The 27,953-nt window shown below is 42.8% G+C and overlaps 1 protein-coding gene across 1 annotated transcript; it reads left to right on the top strand.

Moving 5' to 3' along the window:
- Positions 1–40: 40 nt before the first annotated feature.
- On the top strand, positions 41–26,966 carry prdx6 (peroxiredoxin 6). Its single transcript, XM_069937510.1, has 5 exons — positions 41–201; positions 21,703–21,859; positions 25,129–25,275; positions 26,015–26,161; positions 26,686–26,966. Exons 1-5 carry the CDS (start codon positions 113–115, stop codon positions 26,812–26,814), a joined length of 669 nt encoding a protein of 222 aa, XP_069793611.1. The 5' UTR covers positions 41–112; the 3' UTR covers positions 26,815–26,966.
- The last annotated feature ends 987 nt before the right edge of the window (positions 26,967–27,953 follow it).

Raw genomic sequence — 27,953 nt, 5'->3', positions numbered from 1 at the left:
CCGGCCAATAGGTGCAGACTTCCTCAATTCCCTCCCCCTCCCTTCTTATCTGCTCGCCCACTCTCTCCGTCCTTCGTTCTTGGAAGAGGATCGTTACCCAACCGAAGCAGCAATGGGAATCAATCTTGGCGATACATTCCCAAATTTTGAAGCGAAAACCACCCAGGGCGATATAAAATTTCACGACTGGCTGGGAAGCTCGTAAGTCTCCTGGGTTCCCTCAGCCCCTTCCGAACTTCACGCGTATAACGTGCGGCGACGCACTGTATCTGCACAATGTTGTAGCACGGAGTGGGGAGACAAGGCCAGAATGACTGGGGACACGCTGCCAGCTGCAAAGGCAGAAAGTTAACGGGGGAGGGGAGGGGAAGGGGGGGAAGGGGGAGGGGTGAAGGGGGGGGGGGCACATGAAAGTCTGAGACGCTGATTGTTCTAAAAGTAGGTCTGGGAGGCAGAGCGATAGAACCACCGTTTCGGGCCTGTGCCCTTGGCCAAGAGTCCCAGCGTTTTTATGGCTTGATTGACTGCAGTCATTTTGGGGTATTGGGCATCAAAATCGCGCTGGCAAAATTCTCCCTGCTTCAAGTTGGATTGCTCCGAGTGTCCACGGTTCTCCTGAAATTATGATAGCTCAGTTTGGAGTCTTAATCAAAATCTATATATGGTCCGAAGAAACTGCCCTGATTTTGTGCCACTCCTGGGATTGGTGCGAGGACCAGGATGTGATTTTACGTGTCACTTTCCCCAAGAACGTGCTGTTGAAATGGAAGGTGCTGACCCTGCAGGTCTACTGGAGCGTGTGTGTGTGTGTGCGGGATTGCCGCGACTGCCACGCCTCCGTGCGTGTTGCACCTGTATAAAAGTTGGGTGAGCCCCAGTATGTGTGACACCTGGCCACCGATGAGATGGCTCCTCGTTTGTTCGTGTTGGTTTGTAATGTGCTGTCACCCTCGGCATGTGATGACAGCCATCTCTCATTTCCCAAGGAAACAAGAATCCGCAGAGGGTTTCCCCTGGCGACAAACGGGGGCTCTCGACCACAGACAATGAAGTTTGTGTTTATTTTTAATGTATGTAACTTGCTGACTCTGTCTATCCATACTGGCTTTATTCATTACATATATTTTCATATTAGTTTTACTCATCTCTCACAATCCTCACTTTTCTTTTAGCTACGCTTCGTGAATTCTCAACTGGAATGTAACTTGGTCTTTTTCCCAGCGAGTCAGTAAACGAACTGCAGTCTCAGCATCATCAGACAAAATTTGGGAAACATACATCCTTTGGGTTATAGTGATCTGACGAGGGGTCCGTTGAATTAAATACTGTGCACAAGTCTTTAGGCAGGGGAGCACCATAATGGCCAGAATAGCGAGTCCAGCTGCTATAAGGGCTGTGGGTATCAGACTCCAGTTACCAATAAAAAGTCTAGTCCATCCCACACCGGACCAAGTTTGCCAAGTCTGAACCTGGGCATGGGAAGATTTTCGAACTCCTGAAGAAGTGTCTTTAACCGCCTGACCGTTGTGAGCATTGTTATTAACCAGTCGTTCACAAACGCTGCCTTCAGCAGCCAACGAGTAATCGAGAGCCAGGCAGTTTTGTTGAACTGTGGCTTCACTGTCTGTTCGGTGATGATCTCCAAGGCTGCCTAGAGTCTGATTAAACGATTTAAATGCCAAGCAGCTGTGTTTTGGAGCAGCTTACATAGTTTACAACTGGAACTCCCCTTACAGCGGTGGTTCTTAACATTCCGAATGTCTGTGTGACCCAAAGGATGATTTACAGGAGACCAAGTTGGGGAGGGGTGTTTCTTGTCGCTTAATCTGTGAGTTGCAGCTTGGTCTGCGAACATTAGCGTAAGTATCACTGAACCTGTGAGTTGCAGCTTGTCTGTGAACATTAGCATATGTATTCACTCTATCTCTGCTACATGTACAATCCTGACTAACATTCTGTCTGTCATTGTCCCACCATCTTCTTTGTGCTATCTCTTTAAAACTCCTCCTTTTAATACCTATAGAGGCTGAAATACAAATCAAATCTACTCCCCTAAGGCCGTTCTGTTCCCCTGGTCCACGTTGGGATCCTATATTAAACTATATTATGACTATACTCTATACCTGCGCCCTGTCTACATTCTAAAGGTAAATAATTGTCACCTCTGCTGCCCCTTTTCCAGGAGGACTTAATACATTGTGAGCAATTTAGTGATTTCCCAAAAATTGGGAACCAACAAGTAAACAAAACAGCAAATGGTAAAAAAAACATTACAGCACTTTTTCCCAGCGTAGTGTAACTTTCAGATCAGAAGGATGAAGGATTGCATGCCAGGTGGAGGGTAGATTATCAATGTCTTTAGTTCGTGGATCAGCAGCTTGTTTAATTCGTTCTGTGAGTCCACCCCTTTTCGTTCGCACTGCAGTGTCTGTAATCAAAAGTACACAATAGGGGCCGTCCCAGACAGGTTTTAGTTGGTGATCTTGCCATGCTTTTACATATACCCAATTACCAGATTTAATAAAATGAATAGGATGCTCCAGGGGTGGGTTTTGAGCTAATAAATCCTTCCATTTTAATTCGTATAGAGAGGCACAAAGTCCCTTTAAATATTTGGATATGTACTGGTCGTTAGCCTCAAGGGTAGGGGTATTAAAAGGTATTATTAAAAGGTGACATACAAGGTACTCGAGATGGCAGAGGTCGACAGCATCGAGTCCACGCTGCTGAAGATCCAGCTGCGCTGGATGGGTCACGTCTCCAGAATGGAGGACCATCGCCTTCCCAAGATCGTATTATATGGCGAGCTCTCCACTGGCCACCGTGACAGAGGTGCACCAAAGAAAAGGTACAAGGACTGCCTAAAGAAATCTCTTGGTGCCTGCCACATTGACCACCGCCAGTGGGCTGATAACGCCTCAAACCGTGCATCTTGGCGCCTCATAGTTTGGCGGGCAGCAGCCTCCTTTGAAGAAGACCGCAGAGCCCACCTCACTGACAAAAGGCAAAGGAGGAAAAACCCAACACCCAACCCCAACCAACCAATTTTCCCTTGCAACCGCTGCAATCGTGTCTGCCTGTCCCGCATCGGACTGGTCAGCCACAAACGAGCCTGCAGCTGACGTGGACTTTTTACCCCCTCCATAAATCTTCGTCCGCGAAGCCAAGCCAAAGAGAAGACAAGGTTCGAATATACCATCTTTCAGCAACTGGTCAATTACTGGCTGCAGCCCCTTTCGGCCAGCCATAGGAATTGTGTACTGTTTTCATCTAATTACTTGGTCAGGGTCTTTTAAAGTAACTTGCAGGGGAGGAATATCTAACACTCCTCTATTGCTTCTTTTTGCCCATACTCCAGGATTTATTAGTTCCCCCATTTGTGAGAAACAAGTACCTTCACAGAATTTGCTTGAGACAAAAATTGAGAACAAAGAACATTTATTATACAACAATGCAAAGTTGGGTGCTTCCCCTTACCATGGGAACACACACACACATACTGGGGCTCACCCAACTTTTATACAGTTCATTTCAGTGTAGAGGTACCCTCCCCCCCCCCCCCCCCCCCCCAACATTCTTCTGCCTCCTGGATAAGTTTGGCATTAGGCAATCCTGTCTGCCTACCTGCTGTTTCTGTCTGTGTCCCATCATGTCATTGTTCCTTATTCACCTGCCTTTGTCCTTATTCACACCTTCCCGACCCTCAGGGCTAACTAATTCTTTATATGCAGAACTTGTTAATTCTGTCTAAGGCTTACTAATTACATATGCAGAACTTGCTGACTCTCTCTTAAGGCTAGAAGACCCTTATCTTATTCAGACTAACTTTACTTCTTACATTCTATTATCTACCCTTATCCTATTCATACTGGCTTTATTCATTACATATATTTTGATATTAGTTTTACTCATCTCTCACACTTGTCCATGAATATCAAATGCACCTAGTGTTTCAGCCTCCAGCATCCTTGGCAAGGCATTCCAGGCAACCATAAGTCTGTATTTTTTTTTTAAGTACCCCTAATGTCTCTTCTAAATATCCCTCCCTTCATTTTGTTCATTTTTTTTTTGACATACAGAATGGTAGAGACCCTTTCAGCCTCAAGCCTGTGCTACCCAATCATGCACAATTGATATACAACATTTGGTACTTTTTGGAGGGTGAGAGGAAACCAGGGTGCCCAGGGAAAACCCAGACATACATGGGGAAAATGTATGGGATGAGCATGGGATTTGAACCCCAGTCTCAATGCTGGCTCTGTTGCATTAACTGCTACGCTAACAATGTCCTGGTGTTTGCTATCCCTGCCTAGGGAAATTGGTTTTGGCTGTCCACCCTATCTATGCCTCATCTTCTTTGGCTTGGCTTCGCGGACGAAGATTTATGGGGGGATAATGTCCACGTCAGCTGCAGGCTCGTTTGTGGCTGACAAGTCCGATGCGGGACAGGCAGACATGGTTGCAGCGGTTAATTTGTTGGTTGGGGATGGGTGTTGGGTTTTTCCTCCTTTGTCTTTTGTCAGTGAGGTGGGCTCTATGGTCTTCTTCAAAGGAGGTTGCTGCCCGCTGAACTGTGAGGCGCCAAGATGCACGGTTTGCGGCGATATCAGCCCACTGGCAGTGGTCATTGTGGCAGGCACCAAGAGATTTCTTTAGGCAGTCCTTGTACCTCTTCTTTGGTGCACCTCTGTCACGGTGGCCAGTGGAGAGCTCGCCATATAACACGATCTTGGGAAGGCGATGGTCCTCCATTCTGGAGACGTGACCTCCAAACCTCCAAGTCTCCTTTCATCCATCTATGCTCCAAGAAAAGCCCCAGCTTTGCTAACTTTGATCATGGGATCTTTTCCAATCTAGCCAACATCTTGAAAAATCTCCTCTGCACCCTCTCCTTAGTTTCCTCATTCTTCCTGTAATGACATGACCAGAACTGAACACAGTGCTCTAAGTGTGACCTCATCAGAGATTTGTAGAATTGTAATATGACCTCTTGACTCTTGAACTCAATCCCCCTATTGATGAAGTCTAGCATCCCATTGGTCTTAACTATCCTGTTACAGCGACTTACAGGGATGTATGGATTTGAACCCCAAAGTCCTGTACATACACATTCTTAAGTAACTGACCATTAGCCCTGTACTGAGCCTTCTAGTTTGTCCTTTCAAAATGCATTACCTCACACTTGTCTGGATTGAAATCTATCTGCCACTTTTCCACCCACTCTGAATCCTATCTAAATCCTTTTGTAACCTACAACAACCTTCAGCACCATCCACAACTCCACGAGCCTTCATATCATCCCAAACTTACTGACCCATTCTTCCACCCCTTCATCTAGGTCATTTATATAATTCACAGAGCAAGAGGTCCCAGAATAGATCTGTGTGGATCTCTAAATTTCTTTAAATTTAATATTGTCAAATTGTGGTTCATTTGAAAAACTATGGAATTATGTATGTACCCTGTAGTGAAAATGGTTCTCTGCCCAAATTGTAAATAAACCAGCAGGGTGACTGGGCAGGGCACAATGAGAAGAGAGAAAATTGGCCAGGATAACATTCGTGATTTGCTGTTCATCACTCTACCAATATAGGTTGTGGAACTACAAGAGGAAATGGTAAATTATTTCATTTGGGGGCAGGGAGATTTTTAACGGTTGTATATCAAAGACATGAATAGGAAGTTGAGGAGGAAGTTAATTTATTGGATTATAAAGATTGTCAGATTATAATTGCATGAAATCAAATGGGTGGGTGAATGAGGTGGTTAGCAGGGCATGGAGCAGCATGTTTTTGAAAGCTGCTTCTAATACATGGCAATCATTTTAAATTAAGCCAAGGCTCCCACAAACCCACTTCAGAAAAATCTCTTATTTTTTTGCCTCTTCACGGATGCTGCCTGTTCTTGTGGTTGACAATAGTGGTTAGAAAAGTCCCTAAATCATTTACTGATATTTTTTTTAAACCATCCCCAATTTGTATATACATGGATCACAATTGGATTTACTTTTGATCTAACAATTGTTCATTTTTCCTATCTCTGTGGCCTTGATCATGGATATGCCTTGAGCATTACAAGGATGTAATCAAATCGGATAACTTTTCGTGATCCTCTGAATCACAATGTGTTTTAATCAAAGCCTCTGACTTCAGATTGAAGAAGAAATCGGCGGGTGGGGGGGGTGGTTAAATCATCTGATCAGGGCACTTCACTGGTAAGTGAAATGGTGTTAACCATAATTTTCCCAAAGATTGTCTGACCTGAGTATTTCTGTCATTTTCTATTTATTTTAACCCCCTTTCATACTTGCAAATGCCCCCAGGAATTAATGGCCAATCAGCCTTTAAAGTGTGAAAGGAAAATTGTCTCAATGCTGGTGTCCGATGATGTCATTTCATGTTGGGGATTGACTGCCTCGACCCCTGTACAATCCCCAGTGTCTACAGATACTGGCGTTGCAAATTGGCAAGTGTAGAATGGGCAATTGCATTGTGGCATTGATATGATGTGCTTTTTTTTTTCATGAGCATGTTAAACCCTGTAGGGAAGTGTGCTGCAGACGTGCTGGAGTCCTAAGGTAATGACTCCTCCATTCTTCCTTTGAACTATATTATTGAAATAGCAGGCACTTTGTGAGAACTATCTAAAAACTGAATTATAAAATCAGATGCTATTTGCTGCAACTTTAAACAAGTTTGTTAGTGAAAGTCACGTACCCGAACAAAAATTTAAAATAGCCTCTGCAAACTGGGATGGGGGGGGGGGGGGGGGCGAAATAGGGAGTTGCAACAACTCCTCACAAGGTTGGCAGAGTGAGCAGGATATGAATTAATGGGCACAATTAAAGGTGGGTAATTTTGAGGGCATTCCGTAAAGCTCAGGCCAATGGGGTATCAGAGGGGCAAAAAGAGTAATTAACAAGCTAAAGACACTAAAGAGGAGGCTTCACCAGGTCATGGACCATAATGGGAGGAGTGGTGCCGACCGTTGGGACTGGCCTTATTTTAACCTGGCATATGACATCTGGGGTACAAACAGGCAACACCACTGGCTCTTGTATCCAACCTGCAGCTAGGAGGGAGTCTGCTGTGCAATCCCTTGAACAAATTTGTAACTGGAGGAGGAGAAAGGTGAGGTGGAGAAACAGGATGCTCTTTGGACCTCATCTGTCATGACCATCAACCACCCCTGCTTCCTCATCTACTCCTGGTGCGATGCCCCCATGCCTCTCCCTCATCACCAGCCACTACCTTAGCTAACCACAACTGACCAGATGACAACAGGCAAAAATGCAGGAATTACACCTCCTGCTGTACAAGGAGCTGGTAAGACCACCAATTATTTTTAAATATGAATTTTAGTTCGAATCAATGGTCAAGACATGACATTTAATTCACACATGTTTCTCACTGCTATCCATGAGGTAGAAACATAAGAAGCCCACAAATGTGACAGCTGAGATGCGTGGGTTCTTATCTGAAATAGACCTGATGGATGAGGAAAGCGAACAGGACCGAAGAGAGAGGCATGCAGAGATGTAGCAGGGGCTGATGCAGGGGCAACAGCTGGCATAGGAACAGAGTGAAAGTTGGGTATGTGCCACTGACAGGAGCACCAAGCTGATACTGATCAATTTGCATGCTTGAGAACTGAGATTAGGCAGGAGATGCAGGCACAGACTGTTGCGATAATGAGACTTGCCTCATCCATTTAAGTAAATTGAGTCCAACCTTGGTCCTCCACCATTCAGTCTCTTTCCTCCATTGGCAAGCCTCCTGCCTCCCCCCCATTCCAACCTCCTACCACCACAAGCTGCTTTGCATACCCCTCCCTCCTCTTACCACTGTCAGGCCTTCCCAATCCATTCTCCTCCCTCTTGCCACCCTACACAGTCTTCCCCTTCTACTTCCATCTTCCAGCTCCAATGATGAACCCTGCCTAAATTCCATTCATCATCACCCCTCAAATGTGACACACTCATCACAGGTTGGTGTTAAGAGTTCCTATGTTCACTTGCTGGAGGAAAAGGATGAGAATGCCCAATGAAAAGTTTCACACGATTCATTCATTGCTGAAGCTGTTCAACACACTACAGAAAATGTAAAGGTTTTTGAGCTAAGAGATGCCAAAAATGTTTTTATCCAAATGTTAGTTTTATTCCAGAAAGTTTTTGCACTGCCTTTATTGACTATTTTTGTCTACATTTATACAATGGTTGCACATGACATTCCAATAGTTTTTAAACAGGTTTTATTTTGGAGTTCATATTTTATAGTTGCACTATGTTCCAAGACAAGCAATAAAGTTTTATTGACTTTTAATGGAAATGAGTCAGTTGTTTACTTAATTTCCACACAGGACTGCCATAATTGGCCTGCGGACTACCTCCAGTAGTGGCATACACCAAAAGGCTATTGCATGTCTGACCCGGGGTTCCAGAGGACTTTGGCATTTTGTGTTCTTAAGCCTTGGTTGTGGTGCCAGTATCCCAGCAATTAAATCTTACGCCACTGGTTGTTGTCTTTTGTTTTGTAGACCTCATTCCAGAATACAGGTCTCTGCTATTATGTACCCTTTCATGATACCTCATAACCAAGTGGTTTTTTTTTTTTACATTGGATTCTTAGCTTGGCAACACTCTCCTCCTCAAACACATCAGAGGTTATACGCAAGATATCATTAAAATTCTGCCACCTGAGATCAGGTGTCTGCTGTTTTTAGAACCAGCTACTCTTTGCACCAACTTGCTGATAAGACCTGACTGCGTGGTGATAGATTTGCACATCTTCAGGACGTCCAAAGCGATCTGTCTGATGTCCTCCATTGCACAGAATGAGATGGTCACTTCTGCCTTTTGCATGTTGCATCATTCTGGTACTTCTGATTGAAGGTAGAACAGACCTAACATTGGGGGTAGCTTCTTGCAAATGTGAAAGCATTCAGTGTCCCAGTTAGGAGTGGTCAAGTGTGAAAAGCCAAACCCCCATTCCTATCCCTGGACACTGAACAGCTGATTTAGTAGGATGCAAATGCGAAAGCAGCTTTACATTTTCAGAAGTTAAACAGGAAAGTCTGCCGACACTGGGGTTCTACAATATACAGAAGTGCTGGAGAAACTCAGCAAAGAATGTCTATAGTGTTACTCTTTACTTTTGATAGACATTTTGCGACCTGCTGAGTTCCTCTGGCACTTTTGCGTACAAGACTTCCAGAATCCCACTTGTTTTTATTCTTTCTTGTCTTAATTTCAATTAATGGTGTGCTACTTTTGAGGGATACTGAGACACAATCATCTCTGCAATTGCCACTTAGAAACAATCTTTTAAATTTGTTAATGCTACTCCTAAGACAAAAGTTGTTGGGTAACTTGTATAATATAGTTAGATAGCTTGTATCCTTGTTTGCATTATTAACACAGAATTGCATTTTGCATTGTTGTTTCCCGATTTGTTGAAAGAACAAATGATACTGTTATTTTTTCAGAACAAAGTGTCACTGAGTGTAGTGTCCAAATGCAAAATGTCCAACAATGTAGTGTAAAAACAATACTGGAGAAACTCACAGGTCAAACAGTGTATTTAATGTAGCAAAGATAAAGATATAGAACCAACTTTTTGGGCTTGAACCAATGTAATGTTCCACTTATCCTTGCAATATACGGTCCTTTTCCTTAAAAAATTACATTCTTTGTGTGGAGAATCATTATTCCTGTTACAAATATATTCTTTAATTTCTGGTTTTATTTTGTTTCAATTTTGATCTAGCTGTAGTAATTTCTCAATGGTGCCCTGTTTTAGTGACATTATTTAGCCCCATTGTTTCTAGAGTTATGCTGGTGTAACATCAGTGTAGGTTAGAGGTCCCCAAACCTTTTAGACCATTGATACCTTCATAGAATCATTGATCCCTCGTTGAGCCCCAGGCATGTACTAATAAATAGGCAGACAGATGGATAGGTGGAAAGAAAGGAGAAAGCCCAGCCCGATGCACAAATCTTAAGCCGCTCGCAGATGGTCAGAATACCCGATTGTAAAGCCGCCTATTCTACCCCAATGTGGCTGTCGGGTGGCCACCTGAAAGTGGGGAACCTGGCCAGGAGGAGCACTTACCTAACCCTCCTCCTGTAGGTATATTCTCCAGCTCGGAGAATCCCTCATTCCACCTGAAAGCAGCACCAGACTAGCAGCTTTCAAGTGCCTAGCAGGGGGTGGGCTGATGACAGTCAGCTGGTGACCTAACTCTCTGCTGCTTGACAATTCCCTGGTGGGGCTGGGGCGCCTCAGCCCCGCAGTCCTGCACCGGGGGCCGCTCTCAGGCAGTGGGGAAATGAGCTGTCAGATGGCTGCCCCTGCCCAGACTCAGGAGCTGGTGTTTGCTCTGTGGCACCTCTCCTCGCTTCAGACCTTTCAGTGGCAGACACCGTCTTCGGCACTGCCACCTGAACGTCCCTTTGCAGACACTGTCTTTGGCGCTGCCACCTGAACATCCCTTCGCAGACACCCGCAGCCGCTCCGGAGCTGCATTCTCCAGGCAATTACACCTTTAGTCAGCAACTTTAATCAGGTCTGTGTGAAGAAAACCCTGCCTAATTACCACCAGCATGTAACCTGCTGTATCAGAGGTCCCAGCACACTTGATCACTGCTACACCAAGACAAGGAAAGCCGACTGTTCTTTCCTGAGACCACAATTTGGCAAGTCTGATCACATGCCTGTGCTCCTTCTGCCTTCATACAGACAGAGCCTAAAAAGAGGTTTTGGGGGTCAGGGCATCTAGAAAATGGTCACAGGAAGCTGAAGAATGGTTACAAGACTTCGAGTCAGTGGATTGGTCAGTGTTCAATGACTCTGAGAATCTGAACGAGAACACTGAGGCTGTCACACATCACACTTTATCAAAACACTTAATCAAATGCCAAATCCTTCATGGTTTTCCCCAACCTGAAACCCTGGATGAACAACAATATCCAGAACCTGCTGAGAGCCAGATCACAGGCATTTAAGTCTGGAGATCCAGATCAGTACAGCAGGAGCAGGTATGACCTGTGGAAACCTATCTCCTGGGTGAAGTGAAGATTCTGGATGAAAGTGGAAACAACGAGAGACACCTGACAGCTGAGGCAGGGCCTAAAAGCCATAATCTTACAAAACCAAATCCGGTAAAGTAACAGAGAGCAGAGCTTTGCTCCCAGAGGAACTCAAAACCTTCTACATCTGATTTGACAACCATAACAGCAAAGAACTACCCCTCTGCACCCTTGTGTCCCCTGATAATTCTGTCTGTGCCTAAGGATGACCTGTGCGCTGGAGAGTGAATCTGAGGAAAGCATCTGGCCTGGATGGAGTACCTGGTCAAGTGTTAAAGATCTATATGCTGACTAATTTATCAAGGTGTTCATGGATATCTTCAATATTTCACTTCAGCAGGGTGTGGTACCCACCTGTTTCAAATGAACATTAATCATACTGGTGCCCAAGAAGAGTGCCGTAATCTGCCTTAATCACTATTGACCAGTAGCACTTATATCAACAGTGAAGTGTTTTGAAAGGCTGGTGATGAAGCAGATCAGCTCCTGTCTGAGTGGTGACATGGATCCATTCCAGTTTACCTATTGTACCAACAGTTCTCCAGCAGATGCCATCTCACTGGCTCTACACAAAGCCCTGGAACACCTGGACAGCAAAGATGCATACATGAAGATATTCTTTATCAACTACAGATAGGCATTTAACACCATCATCCTTCAAAACTGATCAGCAAACTGTATAATTGGATCATCAATTTCCTCACCTCCAGACCACAATCAGAGAGGATTGATAAGAACTCTCCTCCACAATCTAATCAATACCAGAGCACCACAGGGCTGGGTTCTTAGCCCTCTGCTCTTCTCACTTTACACCTATAGCTGTGTGGCTCAGTACGACAATAACACCATCTACAAATTTGCTGACTATACCACAGTAGTGGGTTTTATTAAAGAAGGGAATGAGTCAGCATACAGGATGGAGAACACTGCCATGACCACAAGATATAGGAGCAGAAATAAACTATTCAGCCCATCAAAGACCCTTACCACCCAGCACATGCTCTGTTCTCGCTGCTGCCATCAGAAAAGAGTTATAGGTGCCATAAGATGCACACCACCAGGTTCAAGAACAGCTGCTACCCCTCCACCATCAGACTCCTCAATAGGCACTTTCAGTTGGCCAAATGACCCGCTTGTAAAACCGCATATTTTGGCAAAATGCGGCTGTGGGAAGGCCACATGAATGTGCAGGAGGTGCCTGCAAAGCGAGTTTGGTAACCCTCCTCTGAGAGGGATAATCCCTGCAGCCCAGTGGCCTCCCCAGCCATCTGAATGCAGCCACCTAAAAGTGGCTGCATTTGGATGACAGTCAGCTGGCCAGCGTCCGACAGCTTCTCTCCCAGTCCCCACACTGTCAGGTGGCCAACACGGGCTGTCAGCGTGGGAACATCCCCACACTGATCCCACTGCCCCGTTCTCTCCCCATTAACAAAATCAGTCCCCACACTGTTGGGACTGATTCTGGGAGTGGGGAGAAGGGGGCTGGCTGAAACAATGCCGGTACTCAACTCGAGCACCTCCTTCTCTCCCGCCGGCCCCTCCAGCCCCCAGCACTCCTCTGCCGGCCGCTCCAGCCCCGTGAGTGGGGGGAGAGTGGGATCAGTGGGGGGAAGTCCCTGCGCTGATAGCCTGCACTGGCTGTCCCAAGGGACAGGAGCTGGAAGGTGCTCAGATGTGGATACCGGCGCAGCTGTACTTTCAGGTGGCCAGCGCTGGGCTTTCAACGCTGTCACCTGAACTGCAATTTAAAGGGCCGCTTCTGCTTCTTCAGGTTCATTCTTAGCAGAGAATGCACTCTGAAAAACCCTAATGACAACTCAATCAGGGACTCATTTAAGAACTCTATATTGATTTTTCTTTTTGTTCTCTGTATTGCATGGTCAGTGTGGTTACATTTGTTGTGTTTGTAATTCTCTGTTAAGATATTTTGCGCTGCGTACAGTTTATTTTGCACTACCATTTAGTGGTAATTCTGCTACGTCTGCAGGAAAAAGGAATCTCGGGGTTGTATGTGATGTCGTGTATTTACTCTGACAATAAATATGAAATATGAAGGTAGGTGGAAGAGCAGGTGGTGATAAGGAAATGGGAGGCTGCAGAAGAACAGATTAGGAGAATAGGCAAAGAGACTAATGAAATATGTCAGAAAATGTACAGTCATGTTACTTTTCTAGAAAAAAATAATGGGCAGACTTTTTTTAAATCGTGAGAAAATTGAAAAAGGACCTGGAAGTAGCTGAAGGTAAACTTGCAGGTTGAGTCTGTAGTGAATAAGACAAATGCAATGCTGACATTTATTTCAAGATTAATAAAATACAAGAACAGCGGTGTGATGTTGAGACTTTATAAGAAGATTGTTTGGGTCTTGGCCTGTAGTCATTGGAATGTGGGAGAATCGGGGGGGGGGGGGGTGGAATCTTGTTGAAACATTTCAAATGATGAAAGGCATAGACAGTAGATTTAGAAAGGTTGTTTCCCTTGTTGAGTGAGTCTAGAAGGGAACAACTGTGGGATTGAAGGGCATCTGCAGAAAACAGGGATACAGAGGAATTTATTTTTCCAGGGCTGGTAAATCTGTGAACTTGCTACCACAAGTGGTTTTGGAGGCCAAGTCATTGGGTGTATTTAAAGCCTCTTTCATACTTGCAAGTGATCCCAGGAATTAACTGCCAATCTAGTGTGAAAGCAAAATAAGATCAATGCTGACTTCAGATGATGTCATCTCATGCTGGGGATTGTCAGCCTTGACCCCCTAGTACAATCCGGGCCTGGTGTCTGCAGATGCCAGTGTTGCAATCAGGCAAGTATGAAACAGGTAATTGCATTGTGGGATTGAAATGACCCAAGTTTTTGCATAAGTGCAGGAAGATAAGCTTAAAATTAAGGTATAAATTTTGCCTTGGGGAAAGTCACAGCGGTGGTGGGGTGGGGGGGGGGGGGGGGGGGGAGGGAGAGGAAATAAATAGCAATAGCAGACAATTTTTAAACAGCGTGGAAAAATTGGTAGCGCTACAGTGTACAATTTACAAAGACTATGGGGGGAAAAAGCAATATCGGGCCTCACTTCCCAGAATGCCATGTGGCAGAGAAACTCTGCCATAAATGCTCTTGCTCCAGCTGGGCATGCAGCCTCTCTGCCACATGGCATTCTGGTAGGACAGGTCTGCCATCACTTTTTTCCCCCAACTGTCTTTATAAATTGTGCATTATAGCGCTACCAATTTTCCCACCCTGTTCAAAAATTTTCACTATTGCTATTTTATTGCTAGCTCTTTCCACGGTCCCTTATAACAGTTTATATAGGTCAGCACAACAGGGGTTAAAGGGCTCATACTGTGCTGTACATTAAACTTAATTATGTTATAATTGGGCATGATTAATTTTGTTCAAATTTAAGATCATAATAAATTGATCAGGATTTAGGACAGGTCCACCATCGGTCAATGTATCATGATGTCACCAGTAGAAGGTAGATCTAACCCTGGAGCTGGCTCCTTGCCAGTGTGAAAGCATTCAGTGTCCCAGTTAGGAATGTTCAAGTGTGAAAAGGCAAATCCCCATTCCTATCCCGGTACACTGAACAGCCAATTTAGTGTGAAGCAAGTGTAAAAGGGGCTTAAGGCAGAGATTGATGGGTTCTTAATTATTCTTTTACTAGTCAAAGTTCCAGGAATGTGCAATGTGGGAGCATTTATTTTTGCTTTATTTTGAAATCTCAAATTAAACCACTATTTAGTCAAAGTTTAAGTTGAAATCTCTTGGTGCCTGCCACATTGACTACCGCCAGTGGGCTGATATCGCTTCCAACCGTGCATCTTGGCGCCTCACAGTTTGGCGGGCAGCAACCTCCTTTGAAGAAGACCGCAGAGCCCACCTCACTGACGAAAGACAAAGGAGGAAAAACCCAACCCCAACCAACCAATTTTCCCTTGCAACCACTGTAACCGTGCCTGCCTGTCCCGCATCGGAATTGTCAGTCACCGACGAGCCTGCAGCAGACGTGGAGATACCCCTCCATAAATCTTCGTCCGCGAAGCCAAGCCAAAGAAAAAAGAAAGAAGTTGAATTCACCAATTGAACTTTATTCCTTAACATGCAGCAGGGTCCACACCAATATGGTACATTTCAACAGGATTTCATAATTCCCTTAAATTTGAGGTACTTTTATCTTCTAAAACTGCAGCAAGGAAAATTACAGCTCTAAATGGGTTAGATCCTGATTCTTAATAGCTGAAGTTTAACTTGTCACCATGGTTTGCCATTTGATTCATGCTGATTGATTCTTGAATTCTTAAAACTGACATCTTTGATGTTCCTTTTATAATTCTAAATGTTCAAGGGCAGTAACTGAGCACAATAGATCCATTCTGCAGGTCTTTTTATTTCTTACAAGTAGTCTGGAAGAATTCCCATGTCGATCATAAAACACTAGATGTTTCAAAAGGGGGCCTCGTGTGCTGAAAATTCTCTGCAAGGATTATTTTGCCTTTCTGGCCAAATGTTAAACCTTGGAAATGTCATTCCTGAATCGTTTGCATAAGTGCTCTTATGAATAGGCAACTTTGCCTTGAACCCCTCTTTAGTTTTGCAGAAATAATATTTTAGGTGAATGATTTATCAATTAGACGTATGAGGGGGAGGTCTGGTTATCTGACAGAATCCAATAAAATTCACCACCTTTGCCTGTTTTTTTTTACACTCTATTTCCCCAATTTGGCCCCTGCCTTATCTCAAGTTGGTAGTTTTAAATCCTTTTGATGAACCAGAAATACTTTCAACAAACAATACACATTTGTTTCCAAAGAAGTTAAATCCATTTTTATGTAACCCCTCATTACTTTATCTCTGAGACCATTTATTATTCTCATGGATCTGTGTGATAACTTTTTCCAAGATTAAATATCCGTCCTGCAATACTTTCTCAAACCAGACATTGTGAACTAGATGGACCCTTTTTTATCAATACAAAGTATAAATTCAATAATAGAGTATCTTAAAAAACCATACAAAAATGATTCAATAAAATTTTAATTTTCTCCCCAACCCCCCAAAAGAAAGAACACCTTATAAATTCTTCTTTGGCTTGGCTTCGCGGACGAAGATTTATGGAGGGGTAATGTCCACGTCAGCTGCAGGCTCGTTTGTGGCTGACAAGTCCGATGCGGGACAGGCAGAGACGGTTGCAGCGGTTGCAAGGGAAAATTGGTTGGTTGGGGTTGGGTGTTGGGTTTTTCCTCCTTTGTCTTTCATCAGTGAGGTGGGCTCTGCGGTCTTTTTCAAAGGAGGTTGCTGCCCGCCAAACTGTGAGGCGCCAAGATGCACGGTTTGAGGCGATATCAGCCCACTGGCGGTAGTCAATGTGGCAGGCACCAAGAGATTTCTTTAGGCAGCCCTTGTGTGTGTGTGTGTATGTATTAGATACACATATATATGTGTGTGTATTAGATACATATATATATATATGTATGTGTGTGTATTAGATACATATATATATATGTATGTGTGTGTATTAGACATATATATATATATATTAGATACATATATATTACTAACATAATAATTGACTTTATTTACTGACTGAGAGTAGTGGGCAAAGTGGAGGATGAGGATGGATTTTTATTCATAAAATCCATGTATGGTTCCCAAATTTTATAAAAGTTTTCAATTCGATTCCTTAAACTATACATATTTTTTTCTAAAGGTATACAGTTTTGCATTTCAATCTGCCATCTGTCTATTTTTACCAAATTCTCAGTTTTCAATGTTACTGATATAAATTTATTTGCTGTCACTATGGCTATATTTAAAAAAGTTATTTATCCAATTTCAATTTTGTATCTTCATATGGACTCTATGAAAATGAAAAAGTGGGATTTCTGACATTGTTTGAATCCTTTATACAGATCACTAGAGTTTACAGAGATTAAATTACTTTTTTTTCTGGAATGGTTTTTATACTCTATTTAAAGCTAATGTTCTGAGGGGCCTGCTGCTTTCTCAAAGATACTCAGTTCTGATGAGGAATCAAAGCTGAAGACACAATTTTTTCCCCTTTGTATTGGACTTCACCTTGTGGCCTAGTTCAATTGTGAACAAATGTGTTCTTCCCAATATTCCAAAACCATTCCTAAAAGGGTGGTATGGGAATGTTGGCAGATGAAATGCTCTTCCTGTAGGATGTGGAAATTCATGGGAGCAGATGGTTTCCCTGATGACTACCCCTATGGGAAGTATAGCCAACTCTAACTCTGCAAAGACTGTGTTAAGGAGATGGAGTTGGATGAACTGAGGGTCATCTGGGAGGCTGAAGAAGTCATGGATAAGGTTTTTGAGCAGGTGGTTAGGACTTTGCTAGATATGTGAACTCAGAAAGAGCTCAGGGGAGAACAAGTCTGCAGGGTTGCCCTGTGGCCATTCTCTGCAACAAGTATACCACCAGATCTTCTGTATGTCACCTCTTTCTAATGATTCCCAGAGGGGATGACCTATCTATCTGGGCAAGGCAGCAGCTAGACTAATAACACTTTGGTCAGCTCTGAGCCTCAGAAGGAAAGGTTGAAGTCAGGTAGAGCAGTAATTGCACTGATTTACCACAGTTTACAAACAAATAAAGAATGCACTCACTAGTTTCTTTCAGCACACCATGAAGTTGGCTTTCCTTGTTTATTGCTCACTGGACTCAACATTGCCGCCTTCAACTCCCCAAATGCCATCCAGCTAAACTCCTTTGACCTTCTCATTGACTCTGCCACACGGGTGATCCTGACACTCTCCCTCCCCTCCTCCTGTATCTGAGATACTGACATTTAACATTACCATGCATGCCACACATCACATTGCTTACGTCATCAGCGGCGGCTGGCTCCACTCTCAATGAAGGTAAGTATGTGACTGCAACAGAGCGGTAGTTGTAGGGGGCTTGACGGTTAGGGGAACAGATAGGAGATTCTACCACCACAACAAGACTAGAGGATAATGTGCTTCCTCCTGGGTGCTCAGGTTCAGGATGTCTGAGTGGTTACCAGCCAGACGTTATGGTACATATTAGTACCAGTGACACAGGTGAAAATGAGGTAAGGTCTTACAAAGTAAGGTTAAGAAAGAGACTGAAGAGCAGGGCCTCCAAGATGGTCATCTCCTGATGCCATGACGGAATGTCAGAACAGGAAGATAACACAGAAAAAAAAAGTAGCTGAGGAATTAGTGCAAGGGGCAGAGTGTCAGGTTCTTGATTCATTGGAACCTTTACTAGGGGAGGGGTGACCTGTACAATGGGACAGGTTCAACCTGAACTGGAGGGGAACTGGTGGTATGTGGGTGGAAAGAAAAAGTTTGAAAAACATTGTTTTAATTGTACCTAATTGACTTGTTATGTGGACAGTTTCATAACTCCAAAGGAAATGGGCCAATGACAATTTTTCTCAAGCAAAATATTTCACTAACAATTAGGTCTAGAGCAGTGATCCTCAACCTTCCCTTCACATTCACATCCTACCTTAAGCAATCCCTTACGAATCACAGAACACTGATGATATAGGGATTACTTAAAGTAGTATGTGAGTGGAAAGATAAAGCTGGAGAACCATTGGTCTAAGGGTAGACAAGTCTCCCTGACCAGATGGATTGCACATTCTGGTTCTGAGAGAAGTTGTAGAGATTGTGAAGGCATTGGTCATGAACTTTCAGGAATTGATGGATTCTAGCCTCGTCCCTGAAGACTGGGAAATCTCATGTCACCCCACTATTCATGAAGGGAGGGAGGCAACAGAAAATAAATGATAGACCAATTAGTTTGATGTCAGTGGTTAGGAAGATGTTTAGTTGATTCTCAAGGGTGAAGTTACAGAGTTGGAGGCAAATGAAAAGAGAGGCCAAAGTACATATGGTTTTTTGAGGGGAAATCTTCCTCGAAAATCTATTGGAATTTTTGAAGTGTTAAGCAGGCTAGATAAAGGAGATGCAGAGGATGTTGTGTATTTGGATTTTCAGAAACCCTTTGACAAAGTGCCACACATGAGGCTATCTTACAAGAGCCCATGGTAATAACAGAAAACATACTAGCATGGGTAGAGAATTGGCTGATTGGCAGGAAGCAGAGTCGGAATGCAGAGATCATATTCTGATTGACTGTCAGTTGTTGGTGGTCCACAGGGATCAATGTTGGGGCTCTTCTTAGATTATAGTTGAATGGCTTTGTGGCTAAGTTTGCAGATGATACAAATGTAGACGAAAGAGCAGGTAGTGTTGATGAAACACGGAGGCTTCAGAAGGACTTGGACAGATCAGGATAATAACCAGAGATGTGGCAAAAGAAAACAGTGTTGAAAAGTGTGCAGCCATGCACTTTGGGTGAATAAATGGACAGAATATTTTCTAAATAGTGAGAAAATTGAAAATACCCAGATGCAAATAGACCTGAGAGTCCTAGTGCAGGATAACCTGAAGGTAAACTTACAAGTTGAATCTGTAGTGAAAGCAAATGCAATGCTGGCATTCATTTCAAGACGAATAGAATATTATAGGAGGGATGTGAGTTTCAGGCTTAATATGGTCCTGGTGAGATCTCACTTGGACTATTCTGAGCAGTTTTGATACCTCATTTGAGAAAAGACATGCTGGTGCTGGAGTGGGTTCAGCGAAGATTTACGAGTATTATACCAGAAATTATGGAATATTTGTCGGCCCTTGGACTGGACATGATGGAGTACGGAAGGATGAGCAGGGACCTCTTGGAGACATTTTGAATGTTTAATGGCATGGACAGAGTAGATGTAGAAAGGTTGTTTCCTAGGGTGTGATGGTCTAGGACAGGGTTTCCCAACCAGGGGTGCTCGCTCCCCTTGGGGGTGCGAGATAACATTTCAGTTTTTTTTAATAAATCCATACTCCTTCAATTTGGATAATATGTCGGATGAAGAGCTGAAGGAAGGTTTTATTGAACTGTGCACAAATCGTGTTCTTGAAATGCAGTTTGAAAGCAAAACTTTGGAACAATATTGGTGTTTGGAAATGGACATGTTTCCAAGACTGTGAAAAAGCACTAACTGTGCTCATCCCATTCACGACGACATACTTATGTGAGTCTGGATTTAGTGCCCTTTTGTCAATCAGGACAAAATCTAGAAATCGCTTGGGTGCACAGGCAGACACGCGGACTGCTACCAGCAACAAAGGGCCACGTTTTGAAAAACTCAAGCAATCAACAGGAACAAAAGAGTCATTAAATTTAAATTGGCTTATGAACATTTGAACATTAGTTCTTTAATTTTTTTAAAGAAATTTCATCCATAGATGAAAATTTAATTTTTTTGTAGGGTTTTATGCAACTTTTAATTTGTTGAAATATTTTTTTTCTTTTCTATATGTTTCAGTTTTGTTTATATATTAAAAATTGATTATACAAATTTGTTTTGGTCACTTTTATTAAATAAATTACTCCTTTAAGGGGTGTGAGAACATATTCAAATTTTTTAGGGGTGTGGGGCATAAAAAAGGTTGGAAACCACTGGTCTAGGACAAGAGTGAACAACTTTAGGATTGCAGGGTGCCCACTTAGAACAGAGATGCAGACGAATTTCTTTATCTAGCAGGTGGTTAAATTTGTGGAACTTGCCACCACAGGCAGTTGTGGAAGCCAAGTTAATGATTGATAGGTTATTGATTAGCCAGGGCTTCAAAGGTTATAGGGAGAAGGCCAGGCAGTGGGGAAATTGGATCAGCTCATGATTGAATGGTGATGGAGACTTGATGAACTTAATAGCCTATTTCTGCTCCTGTGTTTTATTTTCTTGTAGTCTGATAGCTAGAGCCACCACTCTAGTGACTTGTGTGTGATCCTTACCTCTTTTGACTCTGTGGAGTTTGCAAGTTCTCACTATGCCCTCATGGGTTTCCTCCCCATCCATAGCCATTTGGATTTGTAGGTGAATTAACCATTGTATATTGCCCCTTGTGTTTGGGTGAGTGGTAGAATTGGTGGGTTTGTTGATAAGGGGAGACCATAATAGATTAGATTGATACAGGCATTTGATATTTAGTGCATACTCATTGGGTGAAGAGCTTTTTTTTGTTTTCTTTCTGTGACTCATGTCATTGCCATCACAAAACAGTTTGAGAATTGCTGATTCCTGATTAGATTCAGAATCATAATTTATTGTCATGAATATGTCACAAAATTTGTTGCTTTGCTGCAGTATCACAGGTACAAATATTACTATAAAACATATTTCAAAATTTTTTAAAAAGTGCAAGAAAAGGACAGTGAGTTATTACCTGTGGCTCAATCTTCATTCAGAAAGCTGATAGCAGAGGGGGTCTCTGCATTAATGATTGTCCTGGAATTGTGGAGGGAAAATGTTGCCAAAATTCTGTAAGGGGTTCGTACATTCTCTCCACGTCTGCATGTATTTCTTCTGGCTGCTCGTTTCCTCCCACCCTTCAAAATATTGTATGGGGGTTGTAGGTCAATTGCATGTAATTGGGCTGGAAGGACCTGTTAATGAGCTGTATGGCTAATTTTTTTTTTCTAAATGTATATTTGTGCTTTCATTAGTGTTGTTGTTGATATCTGACTTTTTTTTTAAACAGTTGTTTAATGGATATTATTTGTTGCACAGATGGGGCATTTTGTTCTCACACCCAGCTGACTATACACCGGTCTGCACAACGGAGCTTGGCATCATGACAGAGATGATGCCAGAATTTGAAAAACGCAATGTAAAAGTGATAGCTCTATCGGTTGACAGCATTCAAGATCACCAAGGTTGGAGCCAGGTACTGGGCACTCTATTGGATATAAAAAATCACATCAATCACCTTCATTTGAGATTGAAGCAATTAATCTATTCAAATTTTGAAACTGGTATCAACTAGATAAATATTTTGAGTAATTCCACAGAGACCTTCCTCCTCCAGTCCTCATCCCATGCTGACCATCCTGAGTGTGAGATTGCACGTTATGAGGTTCAATGACAGTTTCTGTCCTGTCATTCTTAGACTCTGTAATAAACATAATAAAATATTCTTGTTCTAATTAATCTCTAACTCTGCACACTTTTTTCATACTCTGTGTTACTGGAATATTCTCACTACCTCCATACATATGGCATTGAATTTGTATTTATTTTTTAAAACATTTAAACCTACAACACAGTAGTGGGTCCTTTCAGCCCATGAGCCCGTACTGACCAATTACACCAAATTGATCTACAACCTCCTTCTTAGCATGACTCTATCTTTTCTCCCCTGGTCCAATCTCTCCCCACCTACATCTATGACACCTCACAAATGCTCCATCTTTATACCCCATACAGGTCTGAGAGCACTTTGCTTCTTCCTGGATCCAAGACCTGACCAGTCACCCTCTACAACCACCACTCTCCTTCACCTGACAGAACTTATCCTCACTCGAAACAACATCTCCTTTTACTCATCCCACTTCCTCCAAATCAAAGGAGTAGCCATGGGTACCCATATGGGTCCCAGCTGCACCTGCCTTTTTGCGTGCTTTGTGGAGCAATCCATGCTGCTACGAGACCCCTCAACTCTTCCTCTGGTACTTTGATGCCTCCATCGGGGCTGCCTCATGCACCCACAATGAGCTTGTCAACTTCATGGCCAACTTCCACCCTTATTTCAAACTCACCTGATCAATCTCTGATAACACTCACCCCTTCCTGGATCTCTCTGTCTCCATCTTGGGAGACGAGCTGTCCACTAATATGTACTACAAACCCTCCAACTCCCACAACTACCTGGACTACATCTCCTCACATCCTGTCCCCTGCAAGGATTCCATCCCCTTCTCTCAATTTCTTTACCACATCTGTTTCCAAGATGAGGTCTTCCAGTCCAGGTCTTCCGCACTGACTTCTACAAACGTGGCTTCCCCTCCACCTCAGCCCTCACCTGCATCTCCTCCATTTCCTGCTCATCTGCCTTGACCCCCCCCCTCTCCCCCCAGATGCCACAAACATAGAAATCCCCCTCATCCTCACCTACCACTCCACCAGCCTCTGCATCCAACACATTATCTGCCAGAATATCCGGCACAATACAGGATCCCACTACCATTTTTCCTTCTTCCCTCTTGGCCTTTCACAGGGACTGCTCTCTCTGATTCCCTCATGCACATCCCTCCCCATTCATTGCACCCCCGGCACCTTCCCCTGTGACCATAGGAGGTGCAAAATTTCCGCCCACACCACGATTCAGGGGCTCAAACAGGCCTTTCAAGTGAAGCAACACTTCATTTGTACATCCAGAGGACTTATTTACTGCATCTGGTGCACCTTTTGTGGCATTCTCTACATCGGAGAGACCGGTTGCAGACTGGGAGATTGCTTCACTCGGCACCTCTTCTCTGTTTGCAACCACAGTGTCCTCCCAGTGGCCAACCATCTCGATTCTGAGTCACACTCCTGCACTCGTATGTCTGTCCATGGCCTTGTGTGCTATCCTACCCAGGCAACCTGTCTGGCATCCTCCAGCCAGAAGGCATTAACATTGATTGTACTGCTTTCCATGAAGTCTCGTCTTTTTCCCTCCTCTCATGTCTTTCCAATTCTTCCAGCCATCCCTCCACCTCCTCATTCCTTTCTCCACCTATCATCTCCTGCCTTTACCACCCCCCCACCACTCTTTTGTTTAGTATTTTCTCATGCTTTGATGAAGGACCCAGCCCAAACCATCAGTTATGTGTGTCTACCTTTGCTATATAAAGGAGACTGTTTGACCTTCTGAGCTTCTCCAGCATTTTGTGTTTTTACTTCAACCACGACGTCTACAGAATTTTGTGATTTACTTCTTGAACGATGGGAGGAAACTTGCCCCCTGGGGAAACCCATGCAGATACTGGGAGAAAGTACAAACTCCTTGTAGCATGCTGTTATGGCATCAGCAATCAGGACCAGGATTGAAACCTCAGTCCCGATTGCTTGTGTCATAACAGCATTGTGCTAATCGCGCTGCCCCACTTGAACATGAAATGGATGTAAAACTTTAGAGAAATCACTTGCATAAAATTTTGTGATCTTAAGAATAATATTTAGTTATGCCATTTTTTTTTTACATAACAGAATTCTGGAATAATGTTGAGTCTCTTGCACTTAACTACTTTTACAATCCACTTTATCTATGGGGATTGAATTTGGCCCTAAAGTTTGTGGCTGTCAATAAGTGAAACAAAGTCTGCAGGCACTGTGAATGCAGTAAATACTCAAAAGTGTTCAAGAAACTCAGCAGGTCCTGCAGTGTCCGTAGAGGGATAACTAGTGTTAGAGCTTGAGCCCCTTTGTGTATTTCTGGCTGTCGATAATTGTTGGCTTCCATTCTTAACCTGAAGTCCCACTACTCAGCTGTAAAAGCTATCTTTTAATTTTTTTTAATGTTCTTGACATCAAAATCAATGCAAGTATTTAAAAAGTAGCATTAAAACTTGTTCATTATTTCATTTTTAAAGAACCTCATTTGCTTGAAAGTACTAAAGAAATTTAAAAATCTGAGTGTTTTTTGCAATGATTTGCTGTTCTTAAAACTGCTGCAAATGTATGGAATGGACTTGAGCAGCACCTCGTTGGAAAAACTTGGCTGATACAGAAGTGACGCACAAATGCGAGGCACTGGTGTGGAGACCTGAATGACCATTACTGTAGGGTCTAGAGTGTCAGGAATTGTCTGGCCCAGAGGTGCATTCAACTTTAAGCTCCAGCCAAAAGTCTTAACAAACTGCAGTAGTAATGCCTGCAGAATCGTACTGTTGGCACAAGTCTGTCATCATATAACCTCACTAGCTGAGAATAATAGGATTTGTCTTTGCACCAATTGGAAATTTAGTATGTATATTTAAAAGAAAATATTTATTGAATACTCCAAGAGTGCAGGTATCACCAACAGCCTGTCCAGTTGTAAGGTTTGATGGCTGTCCAGTCCTTTGCTATTCTGTTCATGGCAGTACTCAATTTGCAAACTTGTTTGTATTCCACTCACGACCCTCAGCGAGTGAACTGCAGTTACATGCATAGATTTCTGTTTGCCACATGCAGGATATCTGTGCCTACATTGGAAAAAAGCCTGTTTGGGAGCTGCCATATCCCATCATTGCAGATGAAAAGAGAGAACTGGCTGTCCAACTTGGAATGCTTGACCCTGACGAAAAGAGCAAGGACGGATTCCCACTGACTGCTCGTGCTGTAAGTTTGCTTTGATCATCCGAAGGGTGCTCTGCCTGTTTCTGAAACTTAGTGTAAACTGTGCTGCCTGGTAAGTCAAGTTAATTGCGAATGATTTCCACGCTGAATTTTAATTCAGCACAGATGGAAGGAGAAGTCTGCACACAAAACTTGAACTTTTCATACCCATGAACAAGTGATAAAAGGACAAAGCTTTAAAAAAAACTAGGAGATTGCTTTTTTTTGCTCCACAATGAAGACCATAAAGAATATGGTTCAGGTTTAATTGTAGGAGATGCTGTACTAATCTGCTTCATTGTTCTTTGGATGAGAGTATAAATACAGCAAGACTGGTCTTGCAAATGTGAGATCCCAAATTGTTACTCAAGTTGTCTTCTGACACTATCATTAACCCTCAGCTTAAGGCAAAATTTGGTTTGTACGTGAGTCGCAGAGTTTAGAGACAGGTACAACTACTGTGTGTAAGATATTTGGACAAATGCACGGATAGGACACGTTTTGAAGGATTTGGGCAGATGACAAGTTTGGATAGAAAATTGTTCTGTTTGGACAAATTGGGCTGAAGCTTTGCTTCTGCAACTCGTGCCTCCTTAACAAGTATTTTTAATTCTCTTTGGCTTCTCTCAAGTTACACAGCAACTTCCACCTGTGAAGAACAGATCACTAAATAGACTTGTGTTAATTTTGACGTGACAGAGCCAAAGTTCATGTCTTCGGTGTTGACTTTCTTTTTTTCTAGGTGTTTATCATTGGCCCTGACAAAAAAATGAAGCTGTCAATCTTGTACCCAGCTACCACTGGGAGGAATTTTGACGAAATTCTCCGTGTTATTGACTCACTGCAGCTGACAGCTTGCAAGAAAGTTGCCACGCCTGGGAACTGGAAAGTGAGGATAAATTGAATACTCTATTTGGCTTCTCTTTAAATACTGCATTGCATTAATACAATTATTTTTCTATTTATTTACTATAGTTTCATGTAGTAAAATGTCACAAGTCAAGGACTGACAGCCATCAATATAATCTTGTTACATTATAGAGGCATTATCATACTGTGATAGCAAAAGAAGCTGAACAAATCTAAGTCAATAGCCTTAAGTGAGAATCTGTAAATCAAAGAATTCCTGTGTGAAGTGGGTAGGGGACTGGGTGAGAAAGTGGGAGGTTAATGAGTCTGATCAGAGAGAAAGCAGTGAAAGAAAATGGGGAATATTTTCCCACTCCTACATGATTTGTGTTGACCTTCAGAATCATTTCTCAGTGCAAAGGTGAGAGATGAATCAACCCTTGGGCACCATTAACTGAAAAGGCTGAACATTGAACTAGAATTTATGAAGATTGTGGAGATGGCTTTTTAAGGTTTGTGATAAGTTTATTTTCTTCTAAAGCAAGCACATTCTTTCCTCGACAGCCTGGTGAGTCGTGCATGATTCTTCCAAATATTACTTCAGAGGAGGCAACGCAACTATTCCCAAAGGGCTTTGCTACCGAAAATCTCCCATCAAAAAAGAATTACATGCGCTTCACACCTCAACCCTGAAACCCACTGAGTTCACTGAAACTACACCGTGGTGCCTGTCCTTTAAGATAATGAATGTGGATATAAAAGAATCTGCATTAAATGTAATGATCTTTCTTGATTTCTCTGCTGTTAATTAAAAGTTCCTGTAATAAAAGCTTTATTTCTAAGAATGCAGTTTTTTGTTAGTGTATTTGTAATCCACGGTGTCATGCAGTCTGCAAGGGGTATAATTATATTGCAACCCCTCAAGGTAACAACAGAACTCAGCATTGGCTTTCCTGACAATTGACTCTCACTAGGCAACATTCTCCTGGGCCTGAGAAAGGTTTGTATTCCACAACCTAATGTGCGCATTTCTTTTAAGGAAAAGTGTAGACCTATAGAAGATTATAATTTACTGAGATGGCTAACTGAAGGATTGCTTGAAAAATAAATGACCTAAAGCCAACTACTTGAAGTGCCGATTGACTCAGCCATGAAAAGCTTGAGAATGCCTGTGTTTTTTTCCTCCCCCCACCCTCTTTGAGGACTTTAATCAGCTTATGGACCCCCTTCCCCGTGACGCAATCAAGTTTTAGTTTCTTCTGCACTTCTACTGACTACTTTAAATATTTTGGGGGGTTTTGTGTGTGGTGAAAACACTTATTTAAATGTGCTGTGGCCCCCCATAGGAACTCTTTGAAAATGTTTAGACTAACTGAATGACCACTCATACCTTTGAACACTTGGAGTGGACTTTAGACCATGTGAGCCCAAATCAATGATTTTTGGTTCGAAAGGCAAACTAAGTTGGATGATTCATCACATGAATCCATTGATCAATCCTTTCACAAACTATTTCAAAATGATTCACTATCTATCAGATGATTAGCCTGTCTAAATAGAAAATATTGTAAAAATTGAGTGATTAAGCTACATTTGCAACCCTAAAAAAAGGATTAGCACAGACAAGAAGGGCCAAAAGCCTGTTTCTGTTCTGTAATTGTCTATGCCTCCTGGTAGCCATTTCTTAGCAGAATGCATAGTTGTTAAAAGTGCATAGAGAAGGATTATTCTCATCATTCATGCCCAGCAGCATTACAGAGGACTCTGAATTATGGGCTCTTCCCACAGACACAAGCAGAGACTGACATCTAGAGCTGCTGGAGGGAAGACTA

This window comes from Narcine bancroftii, chromosome 5 (assembly GCF_036971445.1).
Source record: "Narcine bancroftii isolate sNarBan1 chromosome 5, sNarBan1.hap1, whole genome shotgun sequence".
NCBI classification, from domain to species: domain Eukaryota; kingdom Metazoa; phylum Chordata; class Chondrichthyes; order Torpediniformes; family Narcinidae; genus Narcine; species Narcine bancroftii.
Note: the sequence above shows the minus strand (reverse complement) of the source record. Positions and strands in the feature narration are given on the sequence as shown.